Source organism: Triturus cristatus, chromosome 7 (genome assembly GCF_964204655.1).
Source record: "Triturus cristatus chromosome 7, aTriCri1.1, whole genome shotgun sequence".
In the NCBI taxonomy this organism is placed as follows: Eukaryota; Metazoa; Chordata; class Amphibia; order Caudata; family Salamandridae; genus Triturus; species Triturus cristatus.
The window spans coordinates 287,919,101-287,941,937 of NC_140590.1; the positions used below are offsets into that span (position 1 = coordinate 287,919,101).

Genomic DNA, 22,837 nt, shown 5'->3' on the forward strand with positions numbered 1-22,837 from the left:
TCTTTCCGCTCCAAGAAGACCATTCGGGATCAGCGAGCTCGGAGGACCATGGCTCACTCGTTGACAGCAATCCCCGACGACATCTTCCAAGAGGGCCTCGATGTACCGGAACCGGAGCGGATTGAAGAAGGCCTTTTCAGCGCTTCCAAAGCCGATGACTCTGACGTTGAAGAACTCATTCCGACACAGAGGGTCGTAAGTAAAGACGTCGACCCCGACCCCCTCCATACAAAAAAGACTTCGGTCACACCTTCGCCTTCGGGCCCAGGTGCACACCGACACACCGCTTCCCATGCTCCGCCCTCGTGCCCGGTAAAGAAGCCCACCAAGCCTTCAGGTGAATCGGGCTCGAGTCAGCCTACGTCCGGTGCCGAAACTCAATCTTCGGCACCGAAAAAGAAACCGCCCTCCTCTTCCGTGTCGACCGCAGCTTCCACCTCAAAGCCCTCAACACCAAAAACAGAAAGCACCGACTCGGAGCCGAAAAAAACATCGGGACCCAAAAAACATTCAGAGACTGTAAAACACGGGTCCAAACCCAAGGACACTCCGGAGTCGATGCCTAAAAAGTCCTCGGAACCGAAACTCTCGGCGCCGAAAACCCAAAATTCTCCACCACCTAAAAAGAGGGACATTGCTACATCCCCTCTTAGAGTCCCTCTTCCACCCCCTCCTCCCCCTCCTCCACCACCTCACTCTCCTACACCATCTCCTACACCAGTAGATGATGATGATGACACCTCTGATGACACGGGGGTGCAGACGCTGTGCCACTAGGGGATCCCAGCCCACCTGGTTCCCCTGACCCTTGGGATGACTATAATACACTTGATGTCCCAAATCTCCCGCAAGACAACATCTACCCCTCTAGGCCTTCCCCACGAGAGGACACCATGAGCTTTAATCAGCTCGTACAACGAGCTGCCCAGTACCATGGGATCGACCTACACACAGACCCCGTCGAGGAGGATTTCTTGTTGGACACTTTTGACACCACATAAAGGTCAACATCTACTTTACCCATGCTCAAAGGAGTTATTAAGCACGCTCCTGATGTATTCAAAGATCCTGTTAGGGCTCGGGTCATCAATCCTCGCATAGAAAAGAAATACAAAGCTGCCCCTACAGACCCAGCTTACATTAAGGGCCCTGTTCCATTAGACCCCATGGTGGTATCCAATGCCAGGAAGAGAGCTAACTCTCAAACATCAGGTGACACAGTCCCACCCGATAAAGAGTCTAAACTCTTAGATGCCTCCGGCAAGAGGACAGCCTCACAAACGGCTAACATATGGCGGATAGCCAACGCTCAGGCCCTGCTAGCCAGATATGATAGGGCACATTATGACGAGTTAGAGTCCCTATTGCAACACCTCCCGGACAAATATAAACACAAAGCCAATGACCTCATACAGGAGGGTAAACTAATCACCAATACCTCCATTCATTGCGCTCTTGATGTGGCAGATACCGCCTCCAGAGCTGTAAATACCAGTGTGCTTTTGCATAGGCACGCTTGGCTATGCATTTCAGGCTTTAAGCCTGAGGTACAAAGTACGATCCTGAACCAGCCATTCAACCAGCAGCACCTCTTTGGCCCTGATGTAGACTCCTCCTTGGAGAAAATGAAAAAGGACACGGACACAGCCAAGTCAATGGGAGCCTTGCAATCGCAAGCTCCCAGATGTTCTTTTCGTCGCTCCTCCTACAGAGGCAACTCCAGAGGATACTCATCAGACAACCCTTCCACCTCTTACAAGGCTTCCACCCAGTCAACCTTCACCAGAGGTTACCAGAGAGGTGGGTACAGAGGACAACAATAACATGGGCAGAGGCAAGACTAACAACACCCGCTCTGCCTCCACCCCTACCCAATGACTTCCCTCCGCTTCCCCCGGACCATTCCACTCCTGTCGGGGAAAGACTACAACAGTTCCTTCCTGTCTGGAACAACATCACCACAGACAGGTGGGTGCGACAGATAGTTCAAACAGGTTACTGTCTCGAACCCACATCTACCCCCCAAACATACCACCCAAACAACGTCCAATGTCACAAGAACATCTATCTCTGCTTAAGCAGGAGGCAATCTCCCTTCTACAAAAAAATGCAATAGAACTGGTTCCCCTGCGCCAACAAAACACTGGAGTCTACTCCCTGTATTTTCTCATACCAAAAAAGGATAGCTCTCTGAGACCTATTTTAGACCTCAGACCCCTAAACCTATACATACACTCAGACCATTTCCACATGGTCACACTTCAGCAGGTCCTTCCTCTTCTTTCACAAGGCAACTTCCTTGCTACCATAGATCTCAAGGACGCCTACTTCCATATTCCCATTCACGCACCTCACAGGAAGTATATCAGGTTTTTAGTGGACGGGCAGCACTATCAATTCCAAGTACTTCTGTTTGGAGTCACAACAGCACCAAGGTTATTCACCAAGTGCCTAGCGGTAGTAGCAGCCCACTTAAGAAGATAGCAAATTCACGTCTTCCCATATCTCGACGACTGGCTCATAAAAGCCAACTCATGCAATCAGTGTGTACACCACATTCACGTGACTGTCCAACTACTCCATGACTGGGGTTCACAGTAAACCACACCAAGTCTCATCTGCAACCGTCCCACACACAACAATACCTTGGTGCCACCATAGACACCTCAAAAGCGCTAGCCTATCCCACTCCAGCCTGGATAGCAAGCATGCAGGCTCTCCTCCCCAAATTTCAACCTCAACACTCCCTTCCAGCTCGAGTGTTCATGCAACTCATTGGGATGATGGCCTCTTGCATATTTTTTAGTGCCTCACACAAGACTCCAGATGCATCCGCTACAAGAGTGCTTAGCACACCAATGGAACCAGGCTCAAGGTCAGCTAACAGATCTGGTGTTGGTAGACGGTCGCACTCATCGCTCTCTGCAGTGGTGGAACACCAAGAACCTTTCCAAAGGGCGACCTTTCCTAGAGCCAGCTCCGCAAATTGTCATGACAGCGGACGCATCGCTCTCCGGATGGGGAGCTCACCTATCACATCACACCATGCAGGGCATATGGACACCTCAACAAAAGTTACTCCACATCAACGACCTGGAGTTACTAGCCATATTCTTGGCCTTAAAAGCATTCCAAAAGCAAATATCAGGCAATGCTGTCTTAGTCTGCACAGACAACATGACAGCCATGTACTACATACAGAAGCAAGGCGGGACACACTCTCTGCAGCTTATGGAGAAGGGCTATACCACAGAATATATTTCTCCATGTCCCGGGAGTCCAAGACGCCATCTGTTAAGTCGTCAAACACAACAGATCCACGAGTGGGAACTTCATCCGCAAGTACTTCAGCCATTCTTCCAAATGTGGGGGCAACCACAGATAGACCTCTTCGCCACCCACGAAAAAGCCAAATGCCCAAGCTTCGCCGCCAGATATCCACACCCATTGTCCAAAGGCAATGCGATATGGATGAACTGGTCAGACAGATTTGCGTATGCTTTTCCGCCTCTCCCACTCATTCCACTGGTGGTGCGCAAACTACAGCAACATTCACTGACTCTCATTCTAGTTGCTCCAACTTGGGCCAGACAACCGTGGTACACCACATTGCTGGAACTGTCAGTAGTTCTGCACCAAAATTTACACCTCTCACCACGCCTTTTAACCCAGAACCATGGAGAGATCAGACACCTGGACCCAGCTCAGCTCAACCTTGCGATCTGGCTCCTGAGGTCTTAGAATTCGGTTACCTTAATCTTCCTCCTGACTGTATGAACGTCATTAAAGAAGCTAGACGTCCCACCACTAGAGCCTGCTGTGCAGCCAAGTAGAAAAGTTTTGTGATATATTGCCATAACAATAACATCAATCCCCTAGACGTGTCTATCCAACACATCATAGGTTACTTACTACACCTCCAAAGATGCAACTTAGCCTATACATCTTTTAGGCTACATCTTGCTGCCATAGCAGCATATCTACAAAATAGACAGCCTCTATCACTTTTCAGAGTACCTGCTATAAAAGCCTTTATGGAAGGCCTCAAAAGAATAATTCCTCCCAGAGTACCACCTTCACCTGTGTGGAGTTTGAACATCGTTCTCACACGTCTGATGGGTCCTCCCTTTGAACCTTTACATAAATGTGAGCTTCAATTCCTAACATGGAAAGTTGCTTTCCTGGTGGCCATTACCTCTCTACGGCGAGTTAGTGAGCTACAAGCACTAACTATTCAGGAACCTTTTCTGCAAATCCATCATAATAAGGTTGTTCTCCGAACAAATCCTAAATTCCTTCCGAAAGTCATTTCTCCCTTCCATCTCAACCAGTCTGTAGAGTTGCCCATATTTTTCTCGCAACCACAGACAGTCGCAGAAAGAGCTCTTCATACTTTAGATGTTAAAAGAGCATTGCTATATTACATCGAGAGAACACAACCCTTTCGTAGGACAAAACAACTTTTCGTGTCTTTCTCACCACCACACAAAGGCAACCCCATATCAAAATCGGGGATAGCTAGATGGATTGTTAAATATATACAAATTTGCTACCACAAAGCAAAACTTACTTTAACTGTTCCTCCTATAGCCCACTCTACACGAAAGATGGGGGTTTCCATGGCATTTTAGGGAACATTCCCTTAGATGACATCTGCATAGCAGCTACATGGTTTACACCGCACCCATACACAAAACACTACTGTGTAGATGTGCAAACAAAACAACAAGCTACTGTGGGCCAGGCTGTACTCAAAACACTATTTCAAACTACTGCAACTGATACTGGTGATCGCCGCTAAGGAGTAGTACTGCTATACAATGTATGCATAGTGTGTAATCTGCAGCTCATATGCCTCGAACGGAAAATGCTACTTACCAGTATGCATCTGTTCTTGGCATGTAGAGCTGCAGATCTACACACGCCCACCCGCCTCCACGGCTACCTTTGTCTGTTCCAGTAAGATCTTATTTAGATACACCAAACATGGGCATATTTCCTGTTTCTTACTAAGCTCCATCATTTCCCTGCTGGCGAAAAACAATCTGAGGATGGAGCGGATGCCCATGCGCACTAGCATCCTAGGGCGGAGTCACCTATCTCATGACTTCCAAAGACTTTCCAGGACAAAAACAAGTGCAAACATCCGGGCCCAACACCAGATGGCGATCTATGCAGAGTGTGTAGATCTGCAGCTCTACATGCCAAGAACAGATGCATACTGGTAAGTAGCATATTCCTTCGCTGCATCAACCGGCGCTTTTTCAGAGCTGAAAGGAAAATCATATACCACAATCAAAAACTGAATAGTGTAGAATAGTGTATATTTTCATAAACAGTCCATCCATATATAATAACTCATCATTCCCATATTTAACTTATAATAAAATCATACCATATCGAGATATTCCTCATCAACAATAACAAGCCAATTCACATTTGAAAAGTATATCATCATCCCTACACTAACCTAATTGTATAATGTACCTCATACATGTCTTATAAAATAATTAACTTATCTATATAGTCCAGTATCTTTTAATTAAACTGTTATAATTATTTTACATACATATGACACATTCCTGCCAGCCCAAATACATCACATTGTACGATAAAACACTGATTATTGTCAGATCCATAACTAATCATCATGTATTTCATGTGATCTATATGCAACATGATAAAAACATAAAATTGAAATGTTTCACAATTGAACTCGTATGCATTTGTTCAGACATAAATACAAGCTCATTTCATGAAGCTATTATTGTTTCAAAAGCTAATCATTTAATCATCAGTTAACTACACTGGTACATAGGAGTGCTTTGCCCTTTTGTCCCTCTAGCACCTCATGTATTTTGAGAGAGATATTTGGACTTATTTTTCACCATGTTCTGGAACATTATATCAACATCAATTGTAGCTCTGCTATAGCCCTTCCTGCAGTTTGCTGAGAGGCTAAAACATATCTCTATCCCAAATATGTGAGTAATATACAGCTCCATATGGTCTCACTCCCTATGGATTAAAGACAAGACCACATACCAATTTATCAGTTTGCATATATATCCTCTTGGTGTCGCTGTCTTCGTTAATCATCACTCATCTTACCTCATTCTGTGTATCAGGCTTTCTTACTATTTTGTCCAATCCTATTCATTATCTTTTTCGTATTCCACCAAAGTATTGAATGACAGAGTCCCCATCAGCCATCAAGCTTTGTTGTAAAGACCCAAAATAAACTGAAATTACTAATCCTATTAATAATATACAAGAGAGAGACATTAAATCCGGACTACCAATTTACAACCATACCTAGAACTCTTATACTTAGATTACCTCACTGCTGTATAATCCGTCAGATCTATTATATCAACAGATCACTAAAACACATGATTTGGAAGACAAATTTGTGAAACAGATCCCTCACTTACCAACACTTATTAATTTGTCAATCTCTAGATCTATCCATCTAATAACATTACTTGTGTGATATTATCATTCAGTCCTAACGTCCAGGACAAAAAGTAACATTGACTTTAGTAGGGACTCTCTCCACACACACACTTACCAAACAATCCAACAACCGTATGGAGTGGAAATCTTATAAAGGGATTTGATTGCCTAAAGAATGGCTTAAATACACTCACATTAAATCTGGCATCTGAGTCCTTTCCTGTTGGATTCAGTGCCAATTAGCCATTGGGACTACATCCAGCACGATCTACCCAAAGATCCAAAATGGATGTTTGTCATCAGTATAACAAAGCTCAAGTCAAAGAGATATCCAAATCACCCAACATCACTATTTACACACATTTTGGCAAATTTGGGAAAATTATACTGTCTAACATTCACCTCTATATATACCTCTTTGATCAGCAAAAGATATCAAACTTATATAATGAACCCTTGGTTCTACAATTTTCAATTATTACAATAAAATAAGTGTATTCCCATACCTTATTGCCATGTGGGCATTGTACCCCTATCTATTTCCTATCATCTTCATAATTATTGCGTTATATAAGGACTGGCACAGAAGAGGCCTTGCTCGAATATACTTTTCATGTCAGTCACCAGAACTAAGACTTATCCATCTGCAAAAATATCATAAAATGTCCTGGGTTAACGGCCATTTACTCCATATATAATTAATTGAGCTAAATTGCCCCAAAAGCAAAGATGTTTTCCACTTCCATGTAGAACATCCTGAAGATGTTATATAGTTAATATAATTCCAATAGGTAACTTGTATGATATATCGGAATTAGAGAAATCTTGAGTCCCATACAAACTATCTATTATTCCCAAATTTAGTTACTGTGCTGAACACTAGCTTCATATCTCTTTAACAACCCAGTTCCTCTGGGATGAACTGACACATTCTGTGCCCTCCTGTTATAACCTCATCATTTACAGCTCCTCATGATCATATACACATCCATTTTCATTCTCAGTTTTTCATGTATACTTCAGCCTTCCTTGGTCAAGGCAAATAGCTATACTTCATATCATCCAGTATAAAGTGATCTTGTCAGCTGTAGACTTAAACATTGTCGTTTATATGGATCCAACTTAATAACCCTGCTGTGTTTGTGGCACACTATTCAAAGCCTGCTTTAGTGGTATGATGTAAGGAGTTACATTCGTCTTGGGAACCTATCTAAGTCTGCTGTGTTTGTGGCACACTGTTCTAAGCCTGCTTTAGTGGTATGATGTAGGGAGGTACATTCATCTTGGGAACCTATCTAAGCCTGCTGTGTTTGTGGCACACTGTTCAAAGCCTGCTTTAGTGGTATGATGTAGGGAGGTACATTCGTCTTGGGAACCTATCTAAGCCTGATGAACTATCAGACAGAGACATAGACGACCTCCTCACATCCTATGCCCGGTATACAGACAACAGTAAGTCTCAATGTGGCACTATTCAATCCATTGTAACCAATCCCCTCAGAGAACCGACTCTCAGCAACAGATCCGTAAATAGAGATAACCTCATAAATACCAACCTAGAACAGATTACCTTAAACCACTCTATTAACAAGCTGAAGTGTGGGCTCATTAATTGCAAATCTGTTAGCAAACGTGCTACTGATATATTCAATCTCATTTTAGAGAATGATTTAGACATTATGGTCCTCACAGAAACTTGGCTAAATAGTTCCTTCTCGCCCATCCTCGACTTACTGGTTCCTCCTTCCCACAACCTAATCCGACTAGACAGAATCGGGAAACTAGGGGAGGGGTAGCATGCATTTATCGTAACTCAATATCAGTCAAGCAAGCGGATTCCATCGGGCTATCCTCCTGGGTGAACAACCATTACAACGCAACTTTTACAACGCACTGCCATTACAACGAAACTGTTACAACGCAAATGCTGTGACAACGCATGCCATTACAACGCAAGTCTTTACATCGACTTGCACTAGATGGCGTGCTAACATTAAAAATAGTGTAGTTTACTATCCAAACACCTTCCCTACTGCAACGTGGACTGGAGTTAGAATAGTAAATTACCCTTTTTTAATGTTAGCACGCCATCTACTGCAAGTCGATGTAAAGACTTGCGTTGTAAAGACTTGCGTTGTGTCAGCATTTGCGTTGTAAAAAATTCGTTGTAACAGCATGCGTTGTAAAAGCATGCGTTGTAACATCATACATCCATCCTCCTGTGATTATCTATGAATTAATATCTCTGATGCTAAGCGCATCGCCAGCAAGCTACACATATTCTACCACCCCGAAGGTGATAACTTGACTTGTATCGATGAGATAATGGAGATCATGGCATCCAATGCCAACTCACAAGTACCTCATATTTTCTTGGGTGACTTTAACCTCCATTGGGACAACGCAAACGATCATATTGTAGGCTGTCTTAAAGAGTTTCTGTCAGAACAAGAGCTATTTCAATTCTGTGACAGCCCAACTCATAACAAGGGAGAGACATTGGACCTCATCATTGCAAAAACAAACATCGTTCTACTAGAATCCATCACCCCATGCGATTGGTCTGATCATTATCGCATCCTCTTCTCCATCAATATTGAAGTTACTCAAAAGGGGCCAACCCTCAAAAACAAGGCAATGGAAAAGGAACTTACAAAATATCAACCCCATCACCTTGATAGACCGTTGCAACTCCGCTCTGACCCTCATGACGGACATGACTGATGTACATGACCCCACAACCTTCTACAATGCCACTTTACTAGAAATCCTGGACTCTACAGCGCCCCTCCAGGAAAAAAACATCGCCTCTAAGATTTCCAAACCTTGGTTCAATGAGGCCCTGAACTTGGAGCGTCGGCATCTAAGAGTTGCAGAGCGTCTATGGAAATCTGCTCCTACCATTGATAACCTTGAGCACCTTATAAGGTTAAGGAATTCATACAATAGGAAGATTCTTAAGGCAAAGGCAGTCTTTTTCAGAACCCAGCTGAACCAAGCTATCAACCGGCCCAAAAAACTCTTTGAAATCGTCAAGCAACAATCATGCAATACGACTAACTCTAGGGAACTAAACGACCTGGCCACACCTACCTGTGATGTGCTTGCCAATTTCTTCTACGAAAAGACTAAGACCATCGAGCTAGACATACAATCCAAGATGGCGCTCCCGCAAACTATGGTCCAAGATTCTAAATGTGGCGCTCTATTCAAAGTACATTTTAATAATCCGGGGGAACTCACAAAAAACAATGCCTCATGGCACACCTTCTCGCCAATCTCTCAACAAATAATTGACAACACTCTTCAAACAATACAGCCCTCCAATAATTTCTCTGACCCCCTGCCGCCTGTCCTGTTCAAAATTTTAAAAACATCTATCCTACCGTTATGGGCTAAAATTGTAAATTGTCAAGGTGACATTCCGAACTGCCTTTAAATAGGGCAGGTCACATCTATACTAAAGAAAGCCGACGCCACTCCATCTTTTCTCAACAACTACCGTCCTATATCCAACATCCCCACTTTGGCGAAACTATTGGAGAAGTGTGTACAAATTCAATTATGCAACCATATTGAGAATTACAACCTCTTAGACCGTCACTAATCCGGCTTCCCCCAAGGACACAGCACAGACTCTGCACTCAGACATATTATGGGTGACATACTAAAAATGCTTGACCGCAATGAATCATGCCTATTGATACTTCTTGATTTGTCCCCCGCCTTCGATACAGTCAAGCATGACAACCTTCTGTCCTTATTGGAACGAAGGATGGGCCTCTCCGGCACAGTGTTGGAATGGTTCTCCTCCTTCTTGAATAACAGAACTCAAAGAATCAAGATGAAGAATTCACTCTCACAACCCTCTGTGGTCACCCTGGGTGTCCCTCAGGGATCAGCCCTATCACCCATTCTTTTCAACCTCCTAATGGAGCCTTTGGCGAACGCACTGAAATCAGCGAACATTCGCTATCACCTGTACGCGGATGACACCACCCAGCTGTATCTAAAAATCTCCACCCCTGAAGACTTCATTGCCCTCAACACTATTCTACTGAACACACAAAGCTGGCTCACTAACAACCACCTCATGCTGAATACCAAAAAAACGGAATTCATTCTCATCTCGCCACCGAGCCACACACCAAAGCCAGACCTATGGTTAAAACACCTAACCTCCTTTGACTGTGTTCCCCTCATCATTGACTCAGCAAAGTCCCTAGGAATCACCATAGACAAATATCTGAATATGCAGTCGCACATCTCTAATGCCACCAAGGGAGCTAATCACAAGTTGAGTATTTTAAGGAAACTCAAACCATTCCTCCCTCAGGCTGATCTTAAAATGGCACTACAAGCCCTATGGAAGCACCACCCTCTGTGGTCTCCCTAAATGCAAGCTGGCTCCGCTGTGGGCATCACTGAATGCCGCGGCTAGACTGGTATCAGGAACAAAAAGAAATAGTTACATTTCTCCAACCTTGAAAACCCTGAACTGGTTGCCTTACGAGGCAAGAATACACCTAAAAGTGGCCTGCATGACACACAAATCAATTCACAACAATACACCTAGTTACTTAGCTCTAAAGCTGGAAAGGTCTGGAGGTTGCAGACAACTACGAAGTGCGAGTACTTTCCTTCTGAAACCTCAATCCTTCCATAAGAAGAGAACTGGCTGCAGAGCTTTCTCAGGGATTGCTCCAAAGATTTGGAACTCCTTACCGCCAGTAGTGCGTGGAATCACTTCCTTTACCGCATTCAAAAAAGAAGTAAAAATACTACTAATGAACAAATTCATATCCTAAGTCTTAATTCTAGGTTGTAACCGAGTCATCTTTCAGACCCGAATACCTTTGCCTATCTCAGGTGGAATGGACAAGACTATTTATATGAAATACTTTATACCACAGTCCTTATTGCTCAATAACTGTACGTAGTGTAAAGCTTAGCTGGCCTCAGGTCCTCCTTGGTTATCTATATACTTTATATCCATTGTGAATAGAATGAGGATATTATATGTTTGTTTTCTAGCACTATCACCTAATGTTCAATAACTGTATATTGTGCAACGTCCTGCAGATTCATGGTCCTCTATGTTTGTTATCCATATATTTTATATTTCTTTTGTATGAATTGACACATTTGAATACGTGCATTCCACCTCATCCATTTATGTTCTTATACTGTAAAGCGCTCTGATACCCTCGTGGGTCACGTTCGCGCTATATAAAACTTTATAAATAGATAAATAAAATAAGCCTGCTGTGTTTTTGACACATTATTTAAAGCATTCTTTAGTGGTATGCTGTAGGGAGGTACATTCGTCTTGGGAACCTATCTAAACCTGCTGTGTTGGTGGCACAATGTTCGAAGCCTGCTTTTGTGGCATGAAACAGGGAGGTTGCATCAGTCCTGGTTACCTGTCTAAGCCTGCTATGTTGGTGGCACACTCTTCAAAGCCTGCGTTTGTGGTATAATGTAGGGAGGTGCATTAGACCTGGGAACCTACCTAAGCCTGCTGTGTTCGTGGCACACTGTTCAAATCCTGCGTTTGTGGTATAATATAGGGAGATTGCATTAGACCTGGTGCACCATCCAGGCTTGTGTTGGCAGACTTTTCAAAGAAAGAATTAGTCTCGGTACACGATTCTAATGCTACATCAGTCTGGGGCGCTGCCTAATGCGACATTAGTTCTGATACAATGTTCCAAAGCTGTGTAACACTGTTCTAAGTATGCATTAGTTCTGGCACACTATTAAAACCACGCATTGGTTCTGGAATACTATCTAATGCAGCATTATTTCATTTTATTTGCCTGGGGCGGACTTCATTCTAAAACCCTAGTCAAAGAGTGCCATTTCTCCGCCTTGTATTTTTGCCCTAGCTTATTATCCATTGATACATTGGTTGTGGAACATTATTCCAAGGCAGTGACTGTTCTGTCACATAAAGGGCGCATTAGTTCGGGCATTTCATAAAAGACTGCAGAAAGTCACACATGTCTGTAAAACACACATTCACTCTTATGGGAATCTTGGCACTGAATGACGAGGCTCACTGTTACCCTAGTCAGTGGAACTCTTTTCATGGACCTCGGAAGAGTGAAAGGTTGAGCGGACTTGAACCTGTGACCATGAGGTCAGACAGATGCCAGGCGCTGATGCATTAGTCCCCTGACCCACCCGGCCCAGCGTTAGACTTTCTGCACTTTCGGAGGTGGCACTCACTCAAGCACACTATTTGGAGGGGGAGCACTTTAATTCCTAGAGTCTGACCTCAGGTGGGCACTACGAGACTACATACCTGATGTACACAAAGTGCCACTTAACTTTCAGTGCCAGTGATGAGAAGTGGCTGCCACGCTTGCACCCCACTGAATCCTCCTCACACTAGGGTACTGCGAGGCCATCTCACCCTGAAAGTTAGGCCTCTGCATTCAGTGCCTTAGCTACTGTTCCTTTACTGCTGCTCCACTAGGTCACCAGCCTGATAGTTAACCAAAGACTCTGTTCCCTACCTTATGATTTCAGAAGCTCCAATGGCATGCTGGAGAGCGTGGCCGCCATGTTCTCCGTATCTTGGAAGATGGAGCAGTCCTGCTCAGAGCAACCCAGAGGGGATCCCGATCTAGGTGAGTCGCAGTCTGCTGGACGCAGCCTGTTCATCTACAGATTATTCTATTCATATGTTCGAATAACAACCTGGTCAACATGAAATGAAGTGTAGGGTTAAAGAAAAGCTGAGAAATAGCTTGTGAATGTGTTCATTTTTTGAACTAAGTTGAGTCGCTTGCTCATGCTTACTCTAGCATTCATGAATGCTGTCATCCTGATAACTCTTGCCTTTAATGTGGCATACACCTGTGTGGAATTTTGGTTTCGTTTTGAAAGAAATCAATGAAAAACAATAAAAGAAGGCAATTTATCACGCCCTTCATAGGTCTTCAATAACACACATGAGACTCCAACCCAGTGTCTGAAGCAATGGGTTAGAGTGTCATGTGTGTTACTGAACTCTGTGAAGGGTGTCATAAAAAGAATTATCGGCTTATCACTGCAATAGGTGTGCTTGAAGGATTCGTTAGTGAAAACTGACACCGTGCTAGCACGTGATACAATGCTCAAGAGACTTAACCAGGGAGAATCTCTAGAAGAAACCTAGAAATATAAATCTTCCTGTACAAAAAACCTTACTGAAAGGCTCAAAACCCCCTGCAACTATTTCACGTGTAGCGGGGTCCTGCTCTTTTCCTGCAGGCTGAAGTCATTGACACCAATGTTAACCAAATGCTACGTTTTGTGGACACCACACATACAACTGAGGCTGGGAGGAAGGGCCTTCCTTCCCCTAACCTCCTGGGGTGTAGCATTGTTCTACTCCCTTGAATCTATAGCTACCTTTAGCCTGCATATTGTTTGCTGAGGGTCCACGCTGCGGCATGGTCCAATGTATAATTGAGGTTAGAATTCCATGCTGTTTGTGCTCCTTTGGCCTTCCAGCCTGTCCTTACTTACTTCCTTGTGTTCCCTACCACAGACATTATGGTGTCAGCCAAGGACAAGTGTGACATTTACCTGGATGACTCTATCTTTGCCGACTGCCGCACTATCATCGACGTCACCAGCTACAAGGAGTCCTGCGCCTCAAGCATCTACTTTGGAGAAGAGTATACTGGCATGTGTTCTGCGCTGGCAGACTATGCCTACCACTGTGGCTTTGCTGGCATCACTGTTCCCTTCCGCTCCACCTTCCCTGACTGTGGTAAGAGCACTTAACAAAGCACAGGTAAACACCCAGGTGACAACCTAACACTCATCTCTCTTTCACAACCCTACACTTCCTTTCACTTTGCCTGACTCTCCTTAGGTTTGTTTTTATCCCTGATTTCTACTTGTGTCACTGCTTTCTATCTTTATCTTTTTTCTATTTCTCTGTGTTACTGTTTTCCTATCTTACTCTTCCCCACAAAAAAAATGCATGTGGTCACCACCTGTCAGGGCCTGCACAAATTAAGTACTGGCTGGAGACCCTTGTTTTTTGGTTCACTATTAAAGGAATACCCTTACTCTCCTTCAATACAATGTAAACTGATGATGAGGCATACATATATTATTTATTGCATAGCATGCTGCCTTCTAATTTCTCTATTTAATGTTACATGTAGAATTCAACTGTCAAGACCCCCTGATACCGGCCACTTTGTCGGAGTTCTCCAATAGAGATTGTCGAAAGTACACTGACGATCTTCTTGTGTTTCCTGCTAAGTTCATGCTTAACGAGGTGTGTGTCTGCCCCTCCGACCAGTATTACGACTCTATCCTGGACACCTGCGTCAATGGGTAAGTGGAAATTTATAACCCTAAAGGACATCTATTAGGTCCTGGTCTTAAGAAAGATCATACCCAAAATCTATCTGCACATCGCATCTAGCTCAGGATGTGTAACTATGTCAACGCCCTGATCATCTGCAACATACTTGCATTGCACAGTGCAGTGCCCGCAATCACAATATTGCTTGAAGGCACTGTGTGGTACATTGTGCCCAAATCAAATCCTTGTGGGAAGGTGCCGCTTCCTTAGCAGGGAGCAACACCATTATAAATAAGGGTACGAAGGAGTAAAAGATGTCATATCTCAGGGTTCCTTAAAGTACCTTCACTGCCATGTCTGCTATGTTCTCTCCTTCCATATAGTGGTGGCCGAAATAGACAGTGGAAGAAGAGTACAGGTTGTTGCATTATTAGAGAGACTTTGGTCCATGTGTTTGAAGATGTAATCCTAGGATCCAGGATTAAGTTATTTACTGAAAACCGTGGGGCATGTTTACAAGGGGATGGTGAAGCGTGGCGCTCAGCAAACATTGGTACCGCCACGCTACCGCATTCTGAAAACGCAGGGATGCGCATATTTACAATGGCACGGCACATCCCAGCTTTTCTCCCTGCACTGGCGCTAAAGTAAGATGCCTAGTGCCAAAGCAGGCACCCTTGCACCATGGTACAAGGGTGCCTGCTTTGAGGGAACAATTGATTATGTGCAAGACCATGTCCCTACCTGCACATAAACAATCCCGAATGGCCATTTGTAACTTCTAAGGGTGCTGCTTATTTACAAGACGGCGTTAGGCGTTAACGCCGCCTTGTAAATAAGGCAAAGGTATTATTGCCGCAGGAATGTCGCAAAAAGTGACGTTCCTGTGGTGATAGGGGCTTGTAAATACACCCCTGTGTTTCAAATTAAATAGCCATCTTTCTGCTCACATTTGATCTCAGAACCATTTAGGGATTTTAAAGAACTCAGTCTCATTGACAACATATTCACAGGAGGCTCATTAAGAGATCTAGGGGTCAGAGTGAGCTTTGGAATAAGACACTGTAAAGATTAGGAGCCTAAGAAGGCTCTTTATCCCAGTGCAGGACACAGGCCTCACAGTGTTATTTCAGTGTTACTTTTTTCTTTCTTTCAGTGACCAGTGTCCTTGCTATGCTAACAATCGTGCCTACAAACTGGGCGAAATGGTCAAGTTTCAAAATGGAAAGGAATGGTAAGCAAACAAGCTCTGAATATCTTTTCGAGAGTGAAAATTAGTTGATCAGAACCCAAGAGGCTTTTGAGTCATAGTGAATGCTTCACTAGGATTAAGTCACCTCTAGCCTATTTACTAAATAAGTATCACATCAAAGAATTTGCTGTGTCACTTTATGGGAGTAAAATTACAAATATTTCAGTTCTCGCCACCAGGCAGCTTTATCTGTCTGTAGGCAACACACCTATGGTTACCAATATAAATGTAGAGTAGATTTTTGGTCAGCTCTTCCTCATCATTCAATTGCTTCCTTGACTATCTGCTACTGAATCAATAGCTATCCTCCTTGTTCCTATGTCTGTTCCGCCAAAGCAGTATTTTTGTTTTCCTGTTTTCGATTGGATCACTTGCATTTTTCCGCTGCTGACCTCCCGATCTTGCATTGTGGTGCATTAGGGGCTATTTTCTCGCTGTCTTTCTCCCTCTACCGGCTCCATATTCCTTTTCTACCTCTGATCTTTTTATGTACAAATTAGATCTCCATCCGTTATCTGATTACTCCCCGCATGCTCTGCCTGCATGCATGAAGCCACTTGTATAATGGCAGGTAGTCATCTTTAAATTACTTTTGTAACCATTCCAAGATGGTCACCTGTGCACAAGCAATAGCCATCTTGAATGGCTTTTAAGAAAAAAATATTCCAAGATGGATACCATGCCTGCACACGCCCAATAGCCATTTGTGGAAAAATGCATTGGCAAGCCAATAGGTCTGTACCCCAAATTCACAGGTGAGAGCTTTTTACTTGGCCAATGCTTGTTCTTCAAGTTTTTTGCTTTCACATTAGCCAGTCAAACTGTTCTTCTTTTCCATGTACTGTGCATCAAATCAACTCATTAAACTATTTTTTGCACGAGCAGCCTAACATACGTCTGTGCAATTGATACATTCAGGTCCTATAAATATATCTTTCTGCCATGGTCTCCATTTCTTACCACAACAAAGACCCCTGACGTAGTACTAGTGGACTGTCCTGTCCCCAGCTGTAATGCGGAACATTTCATTTATGTTGGTGCCAGATTCAGATTTTTTTTTTAATGTGGTCTCTTTTGCCATAGAGACTGCAAAAAGAGAAAGACAGAGAGCTCCTGTTTTTAGGCTGACTCATAGGAAAACCTTGCAACTAGATTATTATTGATCCATGAATGGGGAATTATTTATGCTACAGTCCAAAGAACACCTAAAATCTTGCTAGAAACCAAGATGATATTGAGGAAATTCCATGCTGGAAATCCAAACCTGGGGTTCAACAACAGCGCTTTGAAGGACGTCCAGTTTTTTTTCTAAATGAGTGAAAAAGCCTCCTCTCACCCTCTCTATTTTGGCTCTATGAGTCGACTGTCATTTCTTACTCCATGTCTCACACAATACCGCTTCTACTGGGTAATTTGGCCTGCAGAGCGATAAGCATCGGGGTAACAGCATTAAAGGCCCCCGGGCAAAGCAATGCGCTGGGCCCTGCCTACATGATCACTTTACAGGAATAAAAATGTTTAACGGCCAATTAGTGATAAATTCTGGTCTGCATGAGGCCCCTATGCTCATGGGGCCCCCGGGCAACTCCCAGCGTGCCCATGCGTTAAGACGGTACTCGGTACATGGCTCATTCAGGGTCTCTGGCAAATGGGGAGATTTCAAGAAAGGTTGGTGGCTCTACAGTGCAGCTAGGGGGGTGTCGTTTCAATTTCATACACAAAAAAATATACATAATGTATATGAGACTGATGCTGCTAACGTCTGTCGGCTTTCAAGAGTTGCTAGCCCATTATGAAATCTCACTAAAGAGTAGGCACCTCTATTCAGATGTTTTTCAGATCAATGTCTCCACCACTCAGTGGGGCCTGGAGGCATTTGCCAATAGTTGCTGTTGCTGCTTTGATAGTACTGATAAGAGGACCTGAAGTTTAATGTGAGTGTAAATGTAAACGTGTTGGTCTTTTCCCTCTTTAGCGGCTGCCAAAGGATCATGGAGTGCTCAGACGAAAATATTCCCACAGTTGTTGGTAAGTTGAGTCTCACGGGGAAGAAATTTTGAGGTTGCTGGCCGGGTGAGTGCTGTCCACCCCAGGTTAACTCTGGTATCAGCAGGTTATAAGCTAAGGAGATAGCTCAGCTGACTAATTCATCCATTAAAGAGATCTGCATGTAACCTGAAGGTCACAGACTCCTATCCCCATGGGCCCACTCAGCCTTACATCTTCCCCAAGTTGATAAAATGAGTACCATTGAGCTGGGCAGGTATTAAAACATGTCACCTTCTGCACCTTGGAGGTCAACTAAATGGAATTTATTTTAGATTGTTGCAGCTGTGATCTGTGTGTATTAAGCACCTTAGTGTTTACAGCGAGGGAGCAGTAGATGGAACAGAACGACGGTTCGCAAAAGAGCACAGATTGTCTTATAGTACTGGAGTTTTAATTAGGCCGTCGAATATCACGAGAACACTAAAATCTACTATCTTGTTACTGGACAGCGCTGGGATTAGGGAGATCTAGAAAACAGGTTATCAGTGGTGCCTGTTTATTTATTCATTTATTTAAAATATATAAGGTGCTAAGCATTTTCGACGCATGGTAAAGTCAACTAATAAAAGGAAACAAGATAGAAGGTCTAAAAATACAATTACAAATAAATATAACACGCATTGGCATAGCCAATAGGTCTCGCCTTTGCAGTAAAATATCCTTGGTGCAACAACATCAACTGTTGCATGGCTAAACACTTATAAGGTCCCAAAGGTGAGACCTCTTGGCTATGCCAATGCTTGTTTTGTGCAAGTTTGGGGCGTACCCAAGCACTGATTACACAGGCTGGGGAAAGAACAGGCAAACACGTGGCAATAAACTGGTCACTCACAGCCTTATCACAGCTCAAGAGGAAAGACTGTAAATCACCAGGAGGAGATGAAAGAAACCAGGTGCCTCTCAAAGCAGCCATCGCTGGCTGCAACCGGGCTTTCTCCTCTTTTTAGCCAACAGTGTGTACATCTGGAGAGATGTTGGCAAAAAAAAAAAGAAAACAACAACTAGGGAGGCCAGGAAACAGAGCGCCGAACTCCGATGGAACAGGGTAAACATGGGAACTGGGAACTACCGGTATATGGGTCTCGGAGATGTCTCTATTGAACATACGGCGGGGAAACATCAGCCATAACCTCACAGGGAGGTTGCACCCATGAGCAGGGACAGGCTTTCTCCAAGTGACTGGGAAACAAGTACTATAGATGGGATATTTCCGTTGGTACCTTGATCGGACATATTACTCCCAGAAGACACACACATTGAACCAGGAAGGTTGACATACAGTCACAGGCTGTTTGTAAGGGCACAAGATATTTTACTCCTAAGCGGTAACACTACCAGACCTGACACAGGTTAGGCGGCGTGGCTCAAGACCCAAAGCGTCACTGCAAACTACCATGAAGAGACGATAAACTGTACACTTATCAGACAGACTAGAATGGATGGTCTAATTAAGTCTGCTGGCTTGCTGAATTGCTCATGATCACAGATTTTAATCTCGATGGGTCCACTCAGCTTTTCACCCTTCAGAGGTCGATAAAATTAGTAGCACTGAGATGGATAACAATACACGTGTGGCCTGCGCCAAAAAGCCCCAAGGGTTGATTTGTGCTCTTTACAAATACATGTTTTGTAAGACCCACTCGTCTCTCGGCCCTTCAGGAAATACCTCTTTAAAAATAACACACGCCTTTCAAAACACACACCCTTCAAACCACACACCCACACCAGTGTGGTTCAGGAACAAATGCCTAACGGAGAACCTGCTCTAGAGAATCGCAAGTAGTCAAATGTTTTCAGAAAATGCACGGAGGCAAAGTAATAGCCAGCTGCTGTGTTATACAGCTACCCAGGAGAGGAACATAGCATATGGGTTACAGAGCTAAATGTGAATAGTAGGCTAGTATGCTAGCTAAAGTTTTATACAAATATTATGCGGCAGCAATTAATCATTTTCCTTCAGATGCTGCAAGTCGCAGTGTGTGCCAACATTTGTCGAGGTTACAAACATGCAGTTATACACAGGGTTTAAAACAATTTAAAACTATTTGTGAAGTGTTGTGTTCAGTGGTATAATCATTACTCATCAATGATGCTGAATGTACAGCAATGTGATCGAACTGCGTAAAAACTACCAGTTACCGGTTGAATTGATGCTGCTAAGACAATCGGAGACTGGCAGGGGGAGCCCCATGGCGAGAGGTAGTGAGAGACAGACACTAAGAGCGAAAGGGAGTGGACGAGAAACAAATAGCGGAGGAGACAGACCGTGACAGCTAAAGACAATCGGAGACTGGCAGGGGGAGACCCATGGCGAGAGGCAGGGACAGACAGACAGTAAGAGCGAAAGAGAGTGGGTGAGAGATAAAGAGGGGAGGATACAGGCAGTGCAAACAAAAGTAAGAGAGAGAGAGAGAGACAGTCTGAGAAAGAAGTAAAGAGAGCGCGTGAGATGCAGAAATCCAAAGCCTCAGAAGAGAAACGAAGGCGAGAAGAAAGAGTGAGAGACAGGCAGATAGAGCCAAAGACTAAGAGAGTGCGAGAGACAACCACATAGTGCTGAAGAGTAAGCGAGCAACAGCGCATGCGCTGTTCTAGGCTCGACCTAAAAACTGTTCTTCAATGTTTGGCGCCCCTGATATTCCTTCAGGGTTATATTTTTCAAGTGCATTAACAATGCTCAAATTGGGGGAGGAGCCTAGCGCGCAACCAAGATGGCCGCGTAGGTGCGAGGCTCCCGAGGACCTCCGCGACCTCCTACGTCTATCCTGCAATTATCCTGTCCCAGATGAGGGGACTGTGTTGGTGAGCCTGAGCTGAGGTGGCACCCGTTTTCCGCTTCCAAATCGGACCTCGGACACCGGCGTGAGCACCGATCGAGGTTTGCGGCCTTCTCCTCGCCGAACCCCGGATTTGCGCTGTGGGGCGATCCAGGGACAAAGTGAACAACAGCGGCGGGCAGGACTTGGCGACTCGCGTGCCCGGCACTTTCACTTTCGCTTTCGCACCCCCCTTGCTGTTTCGGCGAGGTTGGGTCGCGGGGCTTTGTGTGTTGGTGTGGCCTCGCTGGGAGACCCTGCCTGACTGCCGGCTGTGATCTGCCCCGTAGCTTTGAGGTGGCCCCCCCCGGGACCCGTGAACCGGCTTGCCTGCCCCTCACGACGTGGCTGGTGCGACCGGGAGACTGGGACCATGTCCACGAAGCAAGATGGTGACCGGGCAAAGATAAAATCGACCCGGCGTGGCGCAGTCCATCAGTCCAACAGCATGGACCGCTATACCCTCCAGAAGGGATCTCCCGAGGTGCCACGCAGATCCCCTGAGGGCCCTGCTGATGCCCCCGATCTACCTGCGGACCTGACTCTGCGGGATGTCATGGGCGCCATCGCTGAGATGAGGGCCTCGGTGGGCCAGCGTTTCGATGCACTGGCGCAGAAGATAGACTCGGTCCTCGTGGATGTTGGCCTGGTAAGGGCCGATCTTTCCAAGACCAATGACCGAGTCGATTCTTTGGCCCACACCGCATCGGGCCTTGTGGCGGATGTGGCGGCCCTACAGGCGGAGGTGCGCCGGCTTACTCAGGCGAGTGCGCTGGTGGATCGTCGCCTGGAGGACTCCGAGAGTCGGGCCCGGAGGAACAACATTCGCATCATCGGGGTGCCTGAGGGACGTGAGGAGGCGGCAGCGGACCTCTTCGTGGAAGACCTGATTGTCACCCATCTCCAGCCACGGGGGCTGAGTAAATTTTTCGCTGTGGAGAGGGCCCACAGGGTTCCCGGGGGAAGGCCTAAGGTCGGAGCCCCTCCGAGACCTCTCATTGCCCGGATTTTCAATTTTCGGGACAGAGACGCTATCCTGCAATCCTCCAGACTGCAGGGACCGGTTAGACTTGACAATATGGATGTTAATTTTTATCCTGATTTCACCCCGGCGGTCCAAAAGCAGAGACTGAGCTTCCTCGGTGTCAAACGCCGTCTTCGGGACCTCAACCTCAAGTACGCCATGCTTTTCCCAGCTAAGCTGCGAGTGGAGGTGGATGGTCGCACGCACTTTTTTGATCGTCCCGAAGCGGCCGGGGACTGGCTGGATACTCTGTCTGGGGATCGGGATCGGGGGGGCGGGGGGGGAGCGGTTGGGGGAGAGGGCTCGCCGGATCAGGACTGAGGGACTAATATTAGGCCTCGCTCGGGACGATAATGATGCCACTTTTGACCATGCGTCTGTTCATGTAAGTTCCCCTCCTATGGAGGTTGAGTAGGGTCTCTCGGGGGTTCTCCCTCCTCCTCTGGGGGTTTAGTTAGTTTAACTATCTATGGGGCGACAGGCACACTGCACGTTGGGGGGGCTGTCTGGGCTCATGCAGGGGTGCAGGGAGGGGGGAGTTCTGTTGGGGTGGGTGGGCAGGGGTGAGGTGTTGTTCGTTTTTATCACAAGGCAAACTTATTTTTGTGTTGGTTCTAAGGTGCTCTCGGGGGGTCAAATGATGGCTTCTGTGTATGATGGGGGGTAGGGAATTAACTTTGTTGTCTTGGAACGTGAATGGACTGGGGGACAGGATCAAACGAGGTGTGGTCCTGCAGTTTCTGAAGCGACTTTCGCCTGATGTAGTCTTTCTGCAGGAGACACACCTTATTGGCAATTCCTTCTGTGCCATGAATCGGCGTGGCTACCGCCTTGTGGCCCATTCGGGCTTCACGTCGGGCTCTAGGGGTGTGGGCATCATGGTGAAGATCTCGCTCCCTTTGGAAATTGATGAGGTGCTCCACGAT

The 22,837-nt window shown here is 45.3% G+C and overlaps 1 protein-coding gene across 1 annotated transcript in view; it reads left to right on the forward strand.

The window, feature by feature from the left end:
- LOC146809462 (uncharacterized) overlaps window positions 1-22,837 on the forward strand; it is a 241,788-nt gene that overhangs the window by 53,419 nt on the left and 165,532 nt on the right. Inside the window, exons 12-16 of the mRNA XM_085614868.1 lie at window positions 12,991-13,091; window positions 13,997-14,221; window positions 14,625-14,799; window positions 15,927-16,004; window positions 17,998-18,050. Of these exons, the coding sequence (XP_085470994.1) occupies window positions 12,991-13,091; window positions 13,997-14,221; window positions 14,625-14,799; window positions 15,927-16,004; window positions 17,998-18,050 (632 nt within the window). The remainder of the gene's footprint in view (window positions 1-12,990; window positions 13,092-13,996; window positions 14,222-14,624; window positions 14,800-15,926; window positions 16,005-17,997; window positions 18,051-22,837) is intronic.